At 56.3% G+C, this 19,048-nt stretch overlaps 1 protein-coding gene across 1 annotated transcript in view; it reads right to left on the bottom strand.

The window, feature by feature from the left end:
• The window catches only part of LRRC75A (leucine rich repeat containing 75A), a 35,353-nt gene extending 25,957 nt beyond the window's left edge, over positions 1 to 9,396 (bottom strand). Inside the window, exon 1 of the mRNA XM_059998123.1 lies at positions 9,077 to 9,396. Coding sequence (XP_059854106.1) covers positions 9,077 to 9,328 — 252 coding nt within the window. The 5' untranslated portion in view covers positions 9,329 to 9,396. The remainder of the gene's footprint in view (positions 1 to 9,076) is intronic.
• Positions 9,397 to 19,048: the final 9,652 nt, after the last annotated feature.

The following is a 19,048-nucleotide window of genomic DNA, read 5'->3' as shown; positions in this document are numbered from 1 at the left end:
TAGGTCAGAGGCAAGGCCCGGGCACAGCCTCCGAGAATCCGGGGGAGCAGAGATGAGTCACGCAGGACAGGGAGTCCAGCTCGAATGCAGCTCACACCCAAGTGCAGGGGTAAGAGGTCCCCCAGGTCCACGGCCGCGGCGAGGCCCTGCCTGCCTGCGCTCCAGCTCAGCTGATTTCCCCAAGACCTTTTCTCTGGGCAGCGGGGGGTGGGGCAGGAGTGGACCCAGGGAAGGAGCCCTGGCCAGGTGGACTCTTCCCCATCTTAAGGCCCTGCCTCGGGGCCTCACTGCCCCACAAGTGGAAGAACCAGGGGCCACAGCCAGCAGCAACAAGAAAGAATCAGTGAGCCTCAAAGGCTGCAAAGGGCAGTGTCCTTGGGGAGGGAGGGCCTTTGCCTGGTCTCTGGGAGGTCACCGAGTTTGTCCACAGCTTCCAGGGACCCTGGGAGGGCCGGGTTGGAGGTGGAAGTGGGTGAAGTGAAAGGGCCAAAGTGACAGGCCCGCGGAGGCCCAGAGCCTCCTGCCCGGGTCCCAGGTCTCTCTCCCGGTCCCAGGGTCCCTGGGTTCTGCCCACAGGATTTCCTTGGTGGCGTCTCCCCACCAAAGCCTGGCCCAGGCGCAACACACCGGCTCTCACGTCCCCAGCCAGCTGCCTCTGCTCCTTTGGGTTTCCTGGCCACCTCCTGCCAGCTTTCCAAAACTGTTTCTCCAGTTCCATCCTGCTGCCCCCTCTCCTATTCCAGGCCTGCTCCCCCAACTTCCTGAGCCTCTGGCCCCCTCACAGTGCCCACTTCTGGGCCCTCGCGCGTGGTCCAGCCTCCCACTGAGATGTGTCACACCGAAAACATCTCTATTATTCTCCCCCTGCTTGACTGGGCCGATTCTCAACCAGCAGGTGATTTCTGGAGAGATGGGAATTCTCAGAACAGGTAACTTGGAAACTTGTGTCTGAGCTTCCATCTCCGAGAACCTCCCCCCTCCCATGGTCCCTGGGCTGGCAGCTGTTTGGAAACCCCGAAACTCCGCAACTGCAGAAGAAAATAGAAAACGTAGATCGGCCGATGAGAATGATAAGAAGTTCAGAAGACTGGCTCGTACTAGGAAAAACTAAACTGAAGGGAGTTATTTCATCTGGAGACGTGGAGGTTATTTACAGGGGGTGCAAGCATCCAGACCTAATTTCCCCCAGAATCAGCGGAGGCGGGGATGCAAACAGTCTGGGAAGCTGGGGAGGGATTCCTGGTCCCCAGGACATGGGCGAGGGGCTGGAGTCCTTGGGAGCCCAGCAAGGAAGGACTCTCTGATCTACCTGTGTCCCCCCTGATGCTCCCCCCTGAGCCTCACTCCAGACTCACTGATGTCTTTGCATCTGTCCAACGCCCTTGGAGAGGCAGGAGTGTTGATCTGGAACCTTCTAGAAGAAGATACCCGATCGTTTCAGCTCCCTGATTCAGGAGGGAGAGGGCAAGCGTTCAGCTCAGAGGCAGAAATCATGTTCTGGCTGACACTGCACTGTTCCCTGCCGTAGGTGATGTAGGAAGGCCATGCCCGAGGGGGCAAATGGGAGAAGGGGTGAGCCTCCTGACTGGCTTCAGCTGATAAAGACTGAACTTCTGTGCACCTTCACCAAGGATGCTAAGTACAGCTGTGCAGGATGCACACTGCACAAGGGTGTCTGGGTGGAGCTGAACTCACCGAGCCTTGACTTTGTCTCTGCCAACCAGAGAGGTGTCTTCTTCTACTTCTCACAAAGGCACCTGTATGGGCCAGGAGCTGCCTTACATCTCACTGAAGGACTGAAGCGATGAGGCACCACTGGGCCACCTGGACTCACTCACTGAATGGCCTTCGCGCCCCCAGAGTCCTTGGTTGCCGGGAGCAGGGGCCTGGCCACGCTCCACTGTGCGGGGACCACCCTCTCCTCGGGCTGTGCTCCACTCTCCACCTCCTCCAACTTCATCTGGGCCTCCACTGCCACATCATCCCACTTTAACAAACAAACCACTGAAAAAGTACCACTCGGAGAACGTGCTGGGGGACAGGGGGCCAAGGGGCCAAGGGCCTGGGAAGGGGGTGTGGACAGGAGAGGCACAGGCCTGAGCACCAGGACCGCTGGGAGGGACCAGGCAGGGCAGGTGAGACAAAGTCCCAACTAGGAAGTGGGGGGCTGGCGCCCTGCAGCTCCCAGCCCAGCTCCTGGTCCATTTGGGAGCCCCGAGGGAGGAAGGGTTTGTGCCGGTGTGCAGAGGTCAGCCCCAGGGGTCTGCTTCCCTCCAGAAGCCCCTCCCCGTGTCCCAGCTCTTGTACAAGGTGGGGACAAGGGAGTGACATCAGTGCACGACTGTGAATCCGGCTCTTGTGGGAATGAACGGGTCCATCCCTGAATCCACGGGAGCCTGGTGGAACCTGCGTGGTGACAGGGAACCTCAGTGGTCATCTCAGCCACACAGCCCTTCACTTTGTTGGTGGGGAAACTGAGGCCAGAGAAGGGAAGGGGCTGGCAAGTTAGAGCCTGAGCCGGGACCAGAGCCGAGGTCCCCCCAGTTCCCAGCGGCCACCAGAGCAGAGCCCTTTCTCGGAGCCCCGCTAAGCACCTGCACCAGCACCGGCCTCCTGGATCCTCACAACCCCTCCATGAGGTGGGGGGACAATTACTACTGTCTCTTCTGCCTCCCGGGGCCTAGACCACTGCCTGGAAGAGCGGGCACTAGACCGTGGGACACGTGAAACACTCTCAGGTCTTAGTTTTGCTCATCTGTATTTTCTTGTTTTCGTACAATGATGATGCGCTGCTTTTATAATATTAAAAAAGAAAACCCACCCTTTTTTGCTTTAAGCAATATGCTGCTGACCTCACAAGACTATTTAAGGAGCAAAATAAACAGGAGAAAATGCTTTATGGGCTGGGAAGCAGCACGCAGGCGGGAGGGGTGTCTCCAGCGCCTGACCTCCCGCCCAAGGCACCGGGCACCGACCAGACCAGACAACCAACCCCCCAGCCGCTGACTCCCTCCAGTTCTCACGGCCCCCATGGCTGCCTTCCTGCCATGGAGGCTGGGGCGTGGCGGCTGCAGAGGGAAGCTGAACAAGATGGGGCCAAATAACAGAGACGAAAAGTCTGCTTCTCGCCCAGGAAGAGGGAGAGACACAGAGAAGGCCCAGGAGGCGGGCAGGAGAGAGGCAGACAGAGGCCGGGAGGCGGAGGCCAGAGCAGGCAGGGGCAGCCCTGGAGGTGGGCACAGACCTCAGGTCCAACGTAAGGCCACCCTGCAGGCAAACACTGACATCCTCCACTCTCGCCCGACTCTGCGTCTATCCTGGTTAAGATGAAGTTAGAAACATCAAAATGCCACATCCCTTGAGCAGCAGCCTTCGGCAGAACTCCATATGGCTGCAGCAGCCAGGAGTTTGAGCTAATAAAAGTTAAAAAAAAAAAAAAAGGCTGGGAAATGTTCCCAGAGAGCCACGTGGGCTCTGCTCGGGCCAGTGGGTGGGGTGGGGAGGAAAGCAGGCACTGTAAGGCCCGGCCCCCGCCCCGCTTGGCCCGTCAAGGTCACTGCTCTCATCAGAACAGCGGACTCTCCCAGCGACAGTGATGGGGCCCGCCGGTTTACACAACGGCTCCCACCCCCAGTTTCTCCTGAGGAGAGTGGATGTGACACAGCCGGAGGGCCAGGGCACGCAGCATAGGGTGGGGGGGGTCACCCTTGTCACAGGCCGCCCACGGTGCTGCTCCTGGCGGGAAAGTGACGGGGGCAGACGGCTGGCTGACACCTCCACTCGGGGTGGGGATCTCCCCAGATGTTGACCCCACCCCTTGGGCACCCCGATGGGGAGAAACCCTAATCACCTGGATAACCCTTCTGCAGGTGGCTCCGGCCTGCAGGCGTGTGTGGGCTGTGTGGGCGGACTGGCGCAGCCGCTGGAACCCTGAGGATGGGGGAGGCTGTACCAACAATGCCTCCGGTTACTGGCAGGATGACTCGAGAGGTCTGAGCCAGACCCTGCTGGCTCCTGAGCGAGGACACTGTGGGGGGGTGGGGCGGGGGGGGGGAGCGTCCCTGAGGACAAGCTTAAAATCCTCTCAAGGATTTCCTGTGCCCGGTATACGATCTGTGGCCTCTGCCAGCAAAGTGCACTTGGAAATGAAATGACTCTGGGCAAGGGGAGGGTGCCCCGATGCCCCAAGGCGGCGTTAGGCAAGGCGGGGGGTGGGGGTCCGCAGTGGAGCCCAGGCTGTTTGTGGGCATCTCTGAGGGGGCGGGCATTAGCTCTAGCAGAGGGCCCCCTCCGCTCCAGACCTGAAGCCAGGATAGCTGGCCCAGCCCCGGACCTGCCGTCTCCCCGCCCCCCGGCCATACTGAGGTGGCCGTGTCCTGGCCTTGGAAACCAGTAGAGCAGGCCCTGGCATGGGATTCCTCCTGCTTCTGCAGCCCTGGAAATGCCCAGCCCGGTCAGAGAGCAGCAGCGTTTAAAAAGGCAGGTTTCTCTTTGCGGATGGAACAAACATGATTCAGCACAAGCAGCGAGTGAGGAACGTGGAGGCCAGCCTCCAGTCAGGCTCCACTCTCTCCCGCCACCTCAGCAGAGGCCCTGCGCTGCACCTGCCGAGCGGGATCCCCACGGAGCCCTCGGAGGCCGGGCACCATGCCACTCCCCTCTCCAAGAACACCACCGCCTGGCGGGCCGCCAGGCCACAGCCGATCCCTATGGACACGGCTCCCAGGAATCCAACCAAATGACAGCAAACTCGCCAGATCTCACGACCGTACCAGCCGGCCGGGCAAATAAGCCCCTGGACGCACAGCCCAGATCCAAGTGCTTGCCGAGGACATGCCGTGACAGCGCATCCCCAGCACACGACTCACTCGAGGTTGCAGCAGCTGGTGTTCAACACAAAGGCAGTGGTGGGGTCTCCACCCTCAGGGAGCATGTGACATAGCCTGACAAACAAAATGGACAGAGGGGAAAACTACGTCTGTAGGGACAATTAAATCCACACAGCCTAACCGGCACCCGGATCTCAGAGCCCTGGGCTGACGTGGCTCAGAAGGGTGGCCTTGGAAAGGTAAGGAGCATTCCGCGGAAATGAGGAAGTGCATCCCAGGTGGAGAAGAACGAGATCGAGGCTGAGGGTGGGGAACTCCCTGCTCGTTGTCTGGTGGCCTTCCAAGCTGCTCGCCTAAGCAATCCTCTTGGGGGGTTGTCGGAGGAAAAAGCACCCAACCTCCAGGCTCCCAAGGGCCCTCTGCGTGCTCGCCCCTTAGCCAGCCTCCTGGGGCAGCCAGACATCCTCGTTGCTGAGGGTTCCTTTCTGCACTGCTGGTGAGGCTCACGTTCCCAGGGGCCACAGCGTCAGGCTAAGCCTGGCACAGCTCTGCTCAGCGGGGCTGCGCCACACTGAGGGGCAATAAGCCAACCCGACCAGACCCTCTTTATGGGAAAGCAGGGAGGAGGCAGCCACCTCAGCCTGGGGTGTCCCGGGGAAACTGAGCCCTTCCTCTGGTGCTCCAGGAAGCTGGCTGATGGCCCAGTCTGGGATCTGGGGACTCAGAGAAACCACTGCTCTGAAGAGATGACACCCCACCTCCCTTGTAGCTCGGCACTTGCCCTCTCTCCATGACTAAAGGTTACTTCTTCCCCAGGGCTCCTTGAAGATGGCAAGTGTGAGCCTAAGACTTAGGAAGCAACATCTGGGGAAGGGTGAGGCCTGCAGGAACGGGGCCGGGGGAGGGGAGAGGAGCGGCTTCTTCTATCCACAGCTGACTTCTTTCATCCCCATGCCGCCCCACACTGCTTCTGAACTTGCAGTGAGCTTTTGACCCGGACTGAGCCCTGGTCAGGTAGACAGAATCTGAAACATCCTGGGCCCGGCCGGAGAAAGGGTATGAGACCCTGCCCGCAGCCCGCCCAGACCCCAAGCAGATTCTCCTGTTTCTTATCATCGTGGCCGGGAGAACGAGTCTTGATTTGCAGAACCAAGGCAATTTCACACACTTTGTAGCATTTGCTCTGCTCAGTACCTCAGATACCCTCTGGGAACCAAGGAAACACCACACAGAGATTATCAGCTGGGTCCAAGGTCAAAGCAGACTGAGGACCGGAAGGCAAGCTGCCCGAGCTGACCCTTGGCCCCAGGCTCTTACTGAGATGACACGGCTCCTACAGGGAAGGGGGCGGCTCTCTGCTCCTTCCAGGCAGCTGGCAGCTTCCTGGCATCCTGCCGGCACCCCCAGCACAGCTCGGCATCCTTAACATGAAGGAGGCCTCCTGATTCCTCTCTGGCAAGGGACAGGCTCGGACAGGCTGGAGAGTCTCCCATCAGGGAAACCACCCCCCAAATCTCAGGTTGGAAAGAGTCCTAGACTCAGAAGCGGCAGCAGCGGCAGCCACCATCCTTCAGCCCACCGTGAATTGCCACACGTGGTCCCGGGGTCTCTAGTTCCACATCCTGAGCCTGTAGCAAGTCATATGGTCGGGGGAGGGGAGGTCCCAGATGGGGGCATATCCTGAACTTGAGGTCTGCGAACCCTCCGAAATACTTGCAAGATTGTGAATGTTGCTGCACTGGTCTGGGAAGAGTGTCTAGAACTCTTTCAGGGCCACAAAAAGCTCACGGACTCAAGGGGGTGAAGAACCACAGGGACTGAGGACCTCCAGCCTCCTCCCCCCCTCGGGCTCTGGGCAGCCACACACGTTGTCAAACACAGGAGCAAGTGCGGACGCCGTGGCTGTTGGGCTGCCACCATCTCTGCCTGTTTCTCTTCATCAACGCCACCCTGCGCCTTGTGGGGCTGTGACAGCATCCCAGCAGGACCAGCCCCTGAGCTCTGCACACCCCGCCTCTGCCCACTGTTACTGATGAGGCCTTGCTGGTCCCCCCCCCCCCCGTGCTGAGGCCCCGGGTGTTTGCACCTCTCTCAGTGACTTCTCATTCCCTTTCTGAACATCACCACCTCCAGCCTAGAGGAGGAAACTGGAAAGGAAAATACGATTTAGGAGAAAGCCACTTCAGTGCACAGCACAGATGCAGCTCTACGTTCCTCCAAACAGCCTCAGGGTCCTAAAAAACCACCTCTTGGTTTCTCACAGACATTTGGACACCCGGGGCTCCCCTCCCACACCGCCCAGGGCCCACCGCCACTTCCTGGAGGGGCCCTGATCTGCAAGTTCTAGGCAACACAGCTCTCCAGGCGCCTTGGGCAGGCCCGTCACTGGCTCCAGAGAGGCCCACAGACCTTACCCAGAGGTCAGGAAAGCCCAGCACATGGCTGGAACTGGAGGGCAAGTTATGCTGCTGCTTTCACAGAAAAGGGTGAGCCTGGCTAACCTCTGCCCTCCATCAGCCCTCGCAGTCCCGCCACTGAGAAGGGTGTCAGGACACCAACAAGGCACTATCTCTCCGGAAATGCTCTCTGTCTCAGGGACCCTGTGGGGGGGTCCGAAACGAGCTTCCCCAGGATGTGGAATCACACTCAGCCTCGAGGGTCTGCCTCACCCCGCAGGCCCCAGCGGACCGACTGGCGGCACTGTGCTCTTTCACCCTCCCAGAAGGGCTTGTCTGGACCTCCACCGTCAGCCCCTCCACGGTCCTGAATCCTCCGAAGCACCCACCCCGGTGCGAGGGAACAGCACATGATCAGAAAAACCTTCTCACTGTCTGGTGTGCAAATGGATATGATGGTCTGGAAAATCCATTATGCCGTTTGAAAGCAAAACAGTTTCCACAGAGGCCATACACTGGTTTCCAGTTTTTTGAAAGACAAAAAAATACACACCAAGAAAGTTATGTGGTGTGGAATGTCATCTTTCTTTGATGACTGGGCTCAAGAGAAGGCACCTGGGGATCCAGTGGCATCTCAGGCAGCCTTCCGGACGCTGTTTGGGAAAGTGGAGGCCAGAGCAGAAGCCTCTGCTTCCCTCTCCCTGTACAGCACACACCTTGGGAACATACACTCCAGGGTAACCCACACCACATATAAAGGGGGTTGGGGGTCTGCTGCAGACTCCAGGAGGGATGTGGGTCTGATTCGATTTTGGAAGCTCCTCCCGGGAAGGTTCTCCTACAGCCTCTCTCATCAGTGATGGAGGAACTTCAGAAAGGCCACCCGAGAGGCCCCCTCCCCCATCCCCTCCGGACTCCACCACTAACGGGGTCAATCTAGCAAGAATACGGGCTTGGACTCAGCTACCCTCACAAAGCCCCGCCAAGACAACCTCCGGGGATGCAGGAGGTGCACCCTCCTGCCTCTCTGCGACTCCACAAAATCCACGGAGCAGGCCGCCCCCTCCCTCAAAAGAAAGTGAGGAAGGAAAAAAGCCAAAGAGAGGTGGGGGACAGCGTCAGCCCCAAGGCAGCCCCAAAGCAGAGGAGACCAGCCAGATGTGCAAGGACGGTCCCTAACCAGCGGGGCAGGGACAGGAACAGGCTGAGAGCAGAGTGCAGGCAGCCTCCTGAAGTCCCTGCAGATAGTCACGCAGGAACCCAGTCCAGCCCCCCCCGCCCCCCTCCACTGCTCCGCGGGGGCCCCCGGCTGAGCGCCTGCCAAAGTTAGTCACAGGAGAGAAAACCTTGTCGCCCACCCGAACCGCCATCCGGGACGCCTCTTCTCCAGGAGGCCTCCCGGGTGGGCAAAGCCCCTGGGGACTGGCATCTATCTCACCAGCCCCAGGGCTGCGCCCTTGGACGCCCCCTGGGGAAGCTGACGACTGCGCATTCCTTGAGGACCCTTGACGGGGGTGACTGCCGGCGGGTAGAGGGGAAGAAAAGCGCCTCGGCCCAGGCAGGCATCCCCTCCCACGAACCGTCCCCGGGACCAGCCTCCTCCTCCTTCAGTCCTTGCCTGCGGAGGACTGAAGCGGGGACATTATTCCAACAGGTCCCCCTCAGCCGGGCCTCACCGGGCCAGCCTTCCTCCGCCCTGTCCTGAGGCCTCGAATTCAGGGGCAGCGTCGAGGCACCTGCGGCGAGACCGGGCTCCATCCCCGCGAGCAGGGGCCCGGGCGGTGCCCCTCGGCGCTCCGGGGCCTCTGCGGGAAGGGGCGGGGCACCCCCGCGCCCCCTCCCGGCGCTCACCTGGCGCAGGTGCTGCAGCAGCGTCCCCGCCTCCTCCCGCCGGCCCTGGCGCACCATCCGCAGCAGCTCCTGGACCATGCCGACGCGCCGGTGGTAGGGGGGCAGCCCCGAGCCGGCGCCCGCGCGCCCCGCCTTGTCCCCGGCGCGCAGCAGCAGCGACGCCCAGAAGTCGGGCCGCTCGCGGCGGGGGCCGGGCGCCGCGCCGGGGCTGGCTCTCTCCGCCAGGCTGCCCTTGGTCTGCCGGGTGCCCATGCCGCCGCCGCCGCCGCCGCCGCCCGCGCTCTCCGCGGCGGGCCGCGACGCCGCGTCCCCGCCGCCGCCGCCGCCCGCCCCTCTGCCGCCCAGCGCGCGCGCCTCCCGGGCGGCAACTTTCGGGGAACTGTTGCGCGCGGGCGGGCAGGGGCGGCGGCGGCGTCCGCGCTCCTCCTCCGCGCTCCCCGGGCGCGCTCCCCCGGCGTTCGCCGCCCGCCCGCCGGCCCCGCCCCGGCCTGGCCGCCCCGCCCCGCCCCCGCCGCCGCGCGCCTCCCAGGCCTCGCGTGCCCCTTTCCTCCCCTCCCCGCTCCTCCGCTCCTGCTGGGCCGCCCGGCGCCCCCTCCGTGTGGTCCCCGCGCCGCGCCCCCTGCCGGCTGCCGCGCTGCGCCTCCCGGGCGGTGGCGCGGGGCGAAGGGGGCGGCCGGGGGTTTCCCTCCCGGCCGGCACCACTCTCCCCAGATGCTTCCACGACCGCGCGCGGGTGAGGCCCATAGGAGGGGAGGGGAGGGGAGGGGAGGGGAGGGGAGGGGAGGGGGCCCGTGCGCTCGGCGACGTGGGGAAGGTTTGGAGCATGGAGGCTGTGGGGTGGGGGGGCGGGTCTCAGCCCCGGAGTCGGGTTTCTCAAAGCGGGCGCCGCTGAGCATCAGAGCCCAAGTCGTCCGAGGGCTGGTTGAGAACGCAGACTCCCGGGCCTCGCCCCAGACCCGCCCGATGAGAGTTTCCGCGGCGGGGCCTGGCGAGCTGCATTTTTAGCCAGCCTCTCGGCTGATTCTGACGGACACTCCTTTGAGACTCGGCCAGTGGCGGCGGGCGGCGGGCGGTGGTGCATGAACCAGAAACCAGGTGCAAGGCTGCGTGTTGTGTGCGTGTTCTTTTAGGGAGAGCCCATTGCTGGCATCAGTCAGTGTCAAAGGGTTTGGACCATCCAGGTGCAAAGAACAGCTGTCTTGTCTTGCTCTCGCTCTCACACCTCTGGAGAAGGGGCCTGGGGGTAACCCCCGTGCGAAAAAGCAGAAGCATGCCTGCAAGCAGCCCCACGGCACGTTCCTACCGTCCCCTCCCTTCCTGGCTCCACGCCAGACCAGCCCTCACCCCCTTGGTGCGGCAGATCCCCCGGGGTCAGACGGTGGTAGGAAAGCTGACCACAGCCCTGCCAGAGAGAAGGCTCAGGCACCTGGGGACCTCCTCTGTCGCGACCCGGACCACCCTGGTCTCAGGGTCACGGCTGCGGGAGGAGCAGCAGTTGTGTCCTTGCCTCTGACCCAGGCCCCGGGTGCTGCTCGGGGGAAAGGACAGCGTGGGATGTAGGGCAGGAGAGTCGGATCCCGAATCAGAAAGAGCTGAAGTCCACTGTGTCCTGAGCCCGGAGCGTCAGGCAAGTCCTCAGCTCCCTCCTGTGCCGCGTGGGAGGAGAACACTGTGCCCTGAGCTGGGAGGGTAAGAGGAGGGGTACAGAAACTCCAAGCAGGGTGCACGTGCCCCACAGAGGACTCGCCTCCTCCCACTCTGTGAGTGAACGCTGGGTCAGCCCCCAGTACCTGGAGGGCGGCCTGTGTGTCCCCCAGCTGGCTTCCTCTGCCCTCTGGATGCCCCACTCGCAAGGGCCCACCTCTGCCGGCAGAGAACGCTCAGTCTTCCTGAAGGCTGGCTTCGCAGGGCTGGGCGACACCTTCCAAATTCACCTGCACCCTTTGTGTGTAGAACACACCTGTTGGCATCTCCAGAGAACCCCGGCCAGGAAACACTTCGGTGCCTCTCATCTCTAACCTGCAGGACCACGAGGCAAAGTGGCCTCCAGGAAACGTGCTGACCAGGCCCCTCCCTAGGGACGCTGGGCTCCACTTCCCTGGCAGGTTGGCCGGCGGGAGGGCGTGTGGCTGGAGCAATGCCATCTCAGTGGAAGAGGGCCCAGGCCACCCCCGCTGGGATCTGAGTGCCACCCCTTCCTCTCCTCCAGAGACCTGGTTCCATCCTTCTCCTTGCTCTTAATTTCACCCCCAATTTTCCTTCTTTTCTGGCTTGTTCTCAGTATGTAATCTCAAATCTCTTCCATCTATTTAGAAAGGAAACTTGTATTTGCTCCCACCCCTCCGGTTCCCAAGGCCCCATCTCTCTCTTCTCAGCCAAGTTCCTTAGAGATACCTTGTATGTACGTCCATTCATTCCTCACCCACTCCACTTTGGCTTCTGGCCACACCACGTCACTGAAATGTCTCTTGCCAGTGACCTAGTTGCTAAACTCAGTGACTACTTTCAGTCTTCATCTTCCTTAAGCATCATCTGATCCTGTTGCCTACTCTGTTTTGATGGAAACTGCACTCCCTTGGCCTGTAAGGAACTGCTCTCCTCCAGGCTTCTTTCTTGACGTCCTCTGGGAGCTCCCTTTCTTAGCCGTATCCTTTACTCATTGCTGCTACCCTGGGTGCGGCCCCAGACCTCTTCCTAGGCAATATTTTTTTCTTTAAATTAATTAATTAATTAATTAATTTTGGGTTGCATCGGGTCTTCGTTGCTGCACGCAGGCTTCTCTCTAGTTGCAACGAGCGGGGGCTACTCTTCATTGCAGTGCACGGGCTTCTCATTGTGATGGCTTCTCTTGTTGCAGAGCACGGGCTCTAGGTGCGCGGGCTTCAGTAGTTGTGGCACACAGGCTTCAGTAGCTGTGGCTCGAGGGCTCTAGAGTGCAGGCTCAGTAGTTGTGGTGCATGGGCTTAGTTGCTCTGCGGCATGTGGCATCTTCCCAGACCAGGGCTCAAACCTGTGTCCCCTGCATTATCAGGCAGATTCTTAACCACTGCGCCACCAGGGAAGCCCTAGGCAATGTTATTTATACTCATGGCTTCATCTGACATGCACACACTGATGACTCTAAGTCTCTCTCTCCAACTCACAAGCTGCTAACTAAGTTAACCTGTCACTGAATCTTGGCTGCTGGCAGAAGACATGACGCTGGGTCAGAGACGCAGGACTTTCTATTCAGGCACCCACAGCACCTAGCGTGAGCATCAGCATATTTGCATCAGTTCCCCTGGCCTCTGAGTCCTGCAGGAGCAGTGTGCTGGGCCCAGAGGGATTCTGCGCACGCAGCGGGTTTGCACCACCAAGGGTGGAGGACACCCAGCTTGGGAATCTACTGCTTATATAGGAAGCTCGTAAGCAAGCCAGGAGGAAACAAACAGCGCTGAGAAGTGGTCCAGATGCAAAGTGGCCAGGTCCTGCCTTCTTGGCACACATGGCGAGATGTGAAGGAGTGAGAGAGGCCCGTGGAGGATTCTCTTTTCCACCAGTGGGTACTTCAGACTCCAAAAAACGAGCACATCTCCTTCCCAACCTGCCTGCCCTGCGACCTGCCCACTCTGGGCTCTGTTTCCTGTGAGTAGCGGCAGCCAGAAACCCTGGAGCCACTGTGCACTCAGGTCTCTGAGCATCTGTGTCTGGTCCCCGAGTCCAGGTGATGGTGCCCAGGGTGGTAGCTCTCATCTGTGTGTTCACTGCGTGCTCCGTCTCGGGCTTTGTGTTCTCCAGTACAGTGCTCTTTCATCCTTTCAACAGCTGTGAGGTCGGTCTTACTATTGTCCTGACTTCACAGCTGAGGAAATGGACTCTGAGAGGTTAGTATGGGCGGGGTGGGGATTCACACTCAGGTCTGCCTACCCTGAAAGCCTAGCTGTGAATATGACTTGATATCATGGACCCTACTGGATACACATTACACGGTACAGCCCCGGCCTTGTGGACGACCTGTCGTTTTCACCCCAACCATTGCGTCACAACAACCATCTTTCTAACTTGTCTCCCCACCGCCAGTCTTGCCCCTTCTAGTGCATCTTCCGTGGAGCAGCAGGCGCCATCATTCTAAAAGAGGAAACACGGTCACAGTCACACAGACACACACAACCTCTCGCCCTTCAGTGACTTCTATCCCTTTCGGTCCAAACTACTCAGCATGCATTGCTGTTCTCCAGGTGCTACAGTCATCATCCTGTGTTACTTATACCCGTCCCAAGATGCCATATTCCTTTTTTTTTTTTTTTTGGCCATGCCACACGGCTTGCAGGATCTCAGTTCCCTGACCAGGGATTAAGCCCAGGCCACGGCAGTGACAGCTTGGAATCCTAACCACTAGGCCATCCGGGAACTCCCAAGATGCCATCTCCTGTGCCTTTGCACACACTGCATATGTTCCTGGGATGTCGTCCTTCACCTCCTTAACAGATGCCTAGTCCTTCCTCAGGTCTCGGTTGGTTTAGGTATCACCTCCCTCAGGAAGCCTTCCCTGAATGCTTCCCAGGCCTGCCTCCATGTGACTACAATACCCTGTGAATACGACAGCGTATCTTGTTTCTACCGTTCGTTGGCACGTGCTGCTAATCTTCTGCCTGGAGCATCCTTCTTCATCCCTTCATTGGCCAATCCCTCTTCTTCCCTTGCCTCCCACCAGTCGGTTAGGTGTCCATCTCGTGTTTCTCCAGGTCTGACCGCCTGTGCCGATACTGCTGTCGTGGCTGGTGACCTCATCAGGGAGGAGCTCAGCAAACATTTGCTGAACGAAAATCCCGTGGGCCACCCCCCCCCCGCCACTCCCCGTGCACAGCAGGCACTCAGGAACCAGAGCACTGATATGCCGGTGGGGTGTGTTGACATAGACGACCTTCAGGAAATCCATTCGCAGGCAACTGAGAAGCAAACAGGACAAGAAAGTTGAGAGCGCTAATGTAGCTTGTTCTCTCAAGAAACTTGCTTGTGCATATGGGCTGGTGACCAGAGGGACACGGGGCAGAGAGGCTGCTGCTGTTCCTTGTTGGCGGCTTGTTACAAGGGAGATGGATCATGTACTTAGAGGGAATTTATCCTTTCGGTCATTCTCTTCTACGCAGGTAATTTTTGTAACATGAGAAGCACTGGCCTTTTTTCACCATCAGACTTGCAATTACGGAATTCTCATCATGGTCTTTCTTTGAACACTCACTGCAGTTTCTTCTCCTGTTGTAAGAATTTGAAGAATAAGATGCCTAGTTGAAAATTAAAGCTCTTTCAGATTATATAAATGCTTAAGTAGAAACATCTAATGTATGGATCAAACACTAAATATTTTTATCCACAATTCAAGCTCTTATTGCTGCAATACATTTTATTATTTTTTTAATTTTACTTTTTAACATCTTTATTGGAGTATAATTGCTTTACCATGTGGTGTTAGTTTCTGCTGTACAACAAAGTGAATAAGCTATACGTATACATATATCCCCATATCCTCTCCCTCTTGCGTCTCCCTCCCACCCTCCCTATCCCACCCTTCTAGCTGGTCACAAAGCACCGAGCTGATCTCCCTGTGCTACGCGGCTGCTTCCCACTAGCTATCTATTTTACATCTGGTAGTGTATATATGTCCATGCCACTCTCTCACTTCATCCCAGCTTACCCTTCCCCCTCCCTGTGTCCTCAAGTCCATTCTCTACGTCTGCGTCTTTATTCCTATCCTGCCCCTAAGTTCTTCAGAACCATTTTCTTCTTTTTTTAGATTCCATATATATGTGTTAGTATATGGTATTTGTTTTTCTTTCTGACATACTTCACTCTGTATCACAGACTCTAGGTCCATCCACCTCACTACAAATAACTCAATTTCGTTGACAACAACCGACATTTCATCGTAGGGTTCCCTGTATCCCATCACCCTGACCCCCTGCCTTTCTCTTTATATTAACGTTTCTCTCTCTAATGGAAACATCAAACACATCCAAAGCTAGAGAGACTAGTGAATCCACATGTCCTTGTCCAGATTTTAACTTTTCAAATCATGCCCAGCTCTTGTTTTACCTGTTTTCTCTGTTCCCACATTCTTTAGGTGGTTGTATTGTATTTATGCGATCCTAAAGGGTATCTATTTTTAGTTTGGTTGTTTTGTATCAAATAAATATATATATATAATTTATATATATATCAATATATATATAATGATATATCAAAGTATATCTTGCTCTGTGTCATTTTTTTCAGAGCTACTATTTTCACTTAGTATTGTGTTGGGAAGAATCATGCCAGTTGCCACCTGTCACCGTAGTCTGTCCGTTTGGTTGGGGTATCACGGTACACTGTATGAATGTCCCTTGGTTTATTTCTCCACACTCCCGCTGATGGCCATTCAAGTTGTTTCCAGCCTTTTGCTACTGGGAAGAGCGCTCTTATGATTATTCTTTGACGTTCTTGCCGTACCCCTGGTAGAGCTCTAGAAGTGGAAAGGTGTGGCTTCAGGATTAACAGGGGGTTGTTTCCCACCAAAGTACCGCCCCACCCCCAAGACTGTACGAGAGACCCCTCCCCCATTCACGGCCTCTTCTCCTCCCTAATGTTGGTTATTGACAGGCTTATTAATTTTTTCCGATTACTCTGCCAATTAAAGTATCCAGCTGGCCAAAAAGTTCGTTCGGGGTTTTCCGTAACATCTTATGGAAACACCTGGACGAACTTTTTGGCTAACCCAGTGGAGCGTCACTGGGGCCTTAATTTGCATTTCCTCGATAACTGGTGTCTTAGCTTAGGCTGCCAAACAAAACACCACAGATTAGGGTTTGGCCTTGCTAGGGACTTGTCACCCCCTCCTTCCTTCCTGTTTCCCGCTTTGGGAATGGGAATGTCCATTCTAAGCCCCCCAGTCCGCCGGGGATGCTGGCTAGCCCTTCACCTGCTTACTGGCCCGTGCGTCTCCTTTTCTGTCAAATGCCTGTTCACCTCTTTTGTCCATTTTCAACTGGGCTGTCGAATTTGTTTTCTACTGCCGCTATAACACATCCCCACAAACTTGGTGGCTCAAAAGAACATAACTTTATTAAGCTACAGTTCTGGAGCCAGAAGTGTGACGTGGGTGTTGCTGGGTAAAATCAAGGCGCTGGCAGAGCGCGCTCCTCCTGCAGGCTCCAGGGGAGAATCTGTTCCTGCCCCTTCCCGGTGCCTAGCGGCACCTGCGTGGCTTGCTCATGCTCCCCGTCAGCAATCACATCACTCTGACCTCTGATTCTGTTGTCACATCTCTGCTCTCTCTGACCCTCCTGCCTCCCTTGTACAAGGACCTGGAGATGACATTGCCCCCCGCCCAGAAGTTCCAGCATCATCTCCCATCTCAAGATCCCTCGCTTAGTCATATCAGCAAAGTCCCTTTTGCCACGGAAGCCAACATATTCAGTGGTTCTGGGGATTAGGGCGTGGACATCGCTGAGGACCACTGTTCTGCCTGTCACACTGCGCTCTCACCTTCTTCATGGTCGCTGTGAGCAGAGCCCTGAACAGGATGGAGCAGCAGAGGCCAGTCCCACATGGAGGTACCTGCTCCCACCCTCTCCACCGGGCCCCTGCAGGTGTTTGGGGAGAGTGCAAAGCCCCGCCACCGCAGACCCTCTGAGCCACGGGACGGTCCATGTTCCCAGGTGCCAGGAGACATACCTGCCTCATGTGTCCTGACAGTGTTTCACTTCTTCCCGACATGTTATATTATTCAAAGCGCTTTCCCATCCACACTCTCCCTTGGCTCTGACGCTGTCACAGGCCGAGTGCAATGGGGGGACTGTGCTGGAAGCTTCCCATCTCAGCGCTGAGACTAGCATATCCCATGCTCCTAACCCCCAAACTGGGGGTCTTCCTAGGATGCTGAGCTTCAGGGGAGAGACCCAGGTGACTTGTGAGGGGGCCTGGTTCTAGCCTCCCCTATCAACTGCCACATGGTGAGAGCTGCAGGGTCATGGGGCAGGGCTTAGAATCACACAGGATTGGTCTAAGTCCCTGCTCAACCACTTACAGCTGTGTGACCTTGTGCAGGTGGTTTAACCTCTCTGGGCCTTGGTGCCTCTTCTATAAAAGGCGAATATTGATTGTACCTGCATTTCAAGGTTATTATGAGGATAAAATGAGATCGTGTCTGTTACTGGCTTACATAATCCATGACATATACTACACTTCATGAATGGCAGATAGCAAGTTTAATAGATGACTACAAAAACAAACAACCTGATTTAAAAGTGGGCAAAGGATTTGAATAGACATGTCTCCAAAGAAGATGCATGAATGGGCAATGAAAAGACGCTGGACATCACCAGTCATTAGGGAGATGCAGATCAAAGCCACAATGAGATACCACCTTACGCCCATTAGGATAGCTACTATCAAAAACAAAAACAAAAAGTAGGAAGTTTCAGGGAGGATGTGGAGAAACTGGAACCTCTGTGCACTACTGGTGGGAATGTAAAATGGCACAGCCAACATGATGGGAAAAAGTATGGTGGTTCCTCAAAAAATTGAACACAGAACTACCATATGATCCAGCATTCCACATCCAGGTATATACCCCAAAGAATTAAAAGCAGGGACTTGAACAGATATTTATACACCCATGTCCACAGCAGCATTATTCATAATAGTTGAAAGGTAGAAGCAACCCACGTGTCCACTGATGAATGAATGGCTAAACAAACTGTGGTCTATACATACAATGCAATACTATTCAGCCTCAAACAAGAAGGAGATTTTAACAAAAGAGAAGCAGAGTCATAGAAACAGAGGACAAACAAGTGGTTGCCAGAGGGGAGGGGGTGGAGGGAGGAGAGGTATAGGTGAGGGAGATTAAGAGGTACAAAGTTTCAGTTGCAAAATAAATGAGTCAAGGGTATGAAATGTACAGTGTGGGGAAAAGAGTCAATAATTACGCAATGTCTGTATTGTGACAGATGGTAAGCAGACTTACTGTGGTGATCATTTTTAAATGTATAGAAATATCTGATCACTATGTTGTGGAACAGGAACTAACACAGTGTTGCAGGTCAATTATACCTCAAAAACAAACAAACTCATAGAAAAAGAGATCAGAGTCGTGGTTACCAGAGGCAGGGGGAGGGGGGAAAGGGGAATTGGATGAAAGCTGTCAAAAGGTTATAAGATATACGCTAGGGATGTCACGCACAGCATGATCAAGATAACTAACCCTGCTGTTAGACAGGAAAGTTATTCAGAGAGTAAACCCTAAGAGCGCTCATCACAGGAAAACCTGTTTCTGTTTCTTCAATTTTGTATCTCTGTGAGATGACGGATGTTCACTAAACTTACTGTGACAATCACTTCATGATGTGTGCGAGTCAGATCACGATGCTGCCCACCTTAAACTTACACAGCGCTGTATGTCAATTATATCTCAGTAAAGCTGGAAGAAAACGAAGAAGGAAACTCTGATACATGCTAAAACATGGATGGACCTTGAGGACATTGGCTGAATGAAATAAGCCAGACACGAAAAGACTACATGATTCCACACACCTTAGGTCCCTGGAGTCGGCCACTTCATAGAGACAGAAGGCAGAAGGGTAGCTTCCAGGGGCCGGGAAGGAGAGGGACGGGAGAATTAGCGAGTAATGGATACAGAGCTTTCAGTTCTGCAAGAAGAAAAAGTTCTATAGATGCATGCACCATAACCTACCTAAAATGCCACTGAACTTTATACTTAAAACTGGCCAAGATGGTAAATTTTAAGTTCTGTGAATTTTATCACAATTTAAACAAAACTAGACAGACACAGGAGTTTTGCCACATTCGGGACAGTGTGTGCCTTAAGACTGTTCTGGAACCCAGGGGTTTACACAGTCCAGAACACGGTGTAAGCACCACAGCACCTCAGCAGCTGGTGTGGCCTGCATGGCCCCTCTGGATATGGGAGGGCACCGATGAGTCTTCACCTCT

This window comes from Delphinus delphis, chromosome 19 (genome assembly GCF_949987515.2).
Source record: "Delphinus delphis chromosome 19, mDelDel1.2, whole genome shotgun sequence".
In the NCBI taxonomy this organism is placed as follows: domain Eukaryota; kingdom Metazoa; phylum Chordata; class Mammalia; order Artiodactyla; family Delphinidae; genus Delphinus; species Delphinus delphis.
Note: the sequence above shows the minus strand (reverse complement) of the source record. Positions and strands in the feature narration are given on the sequence as shown.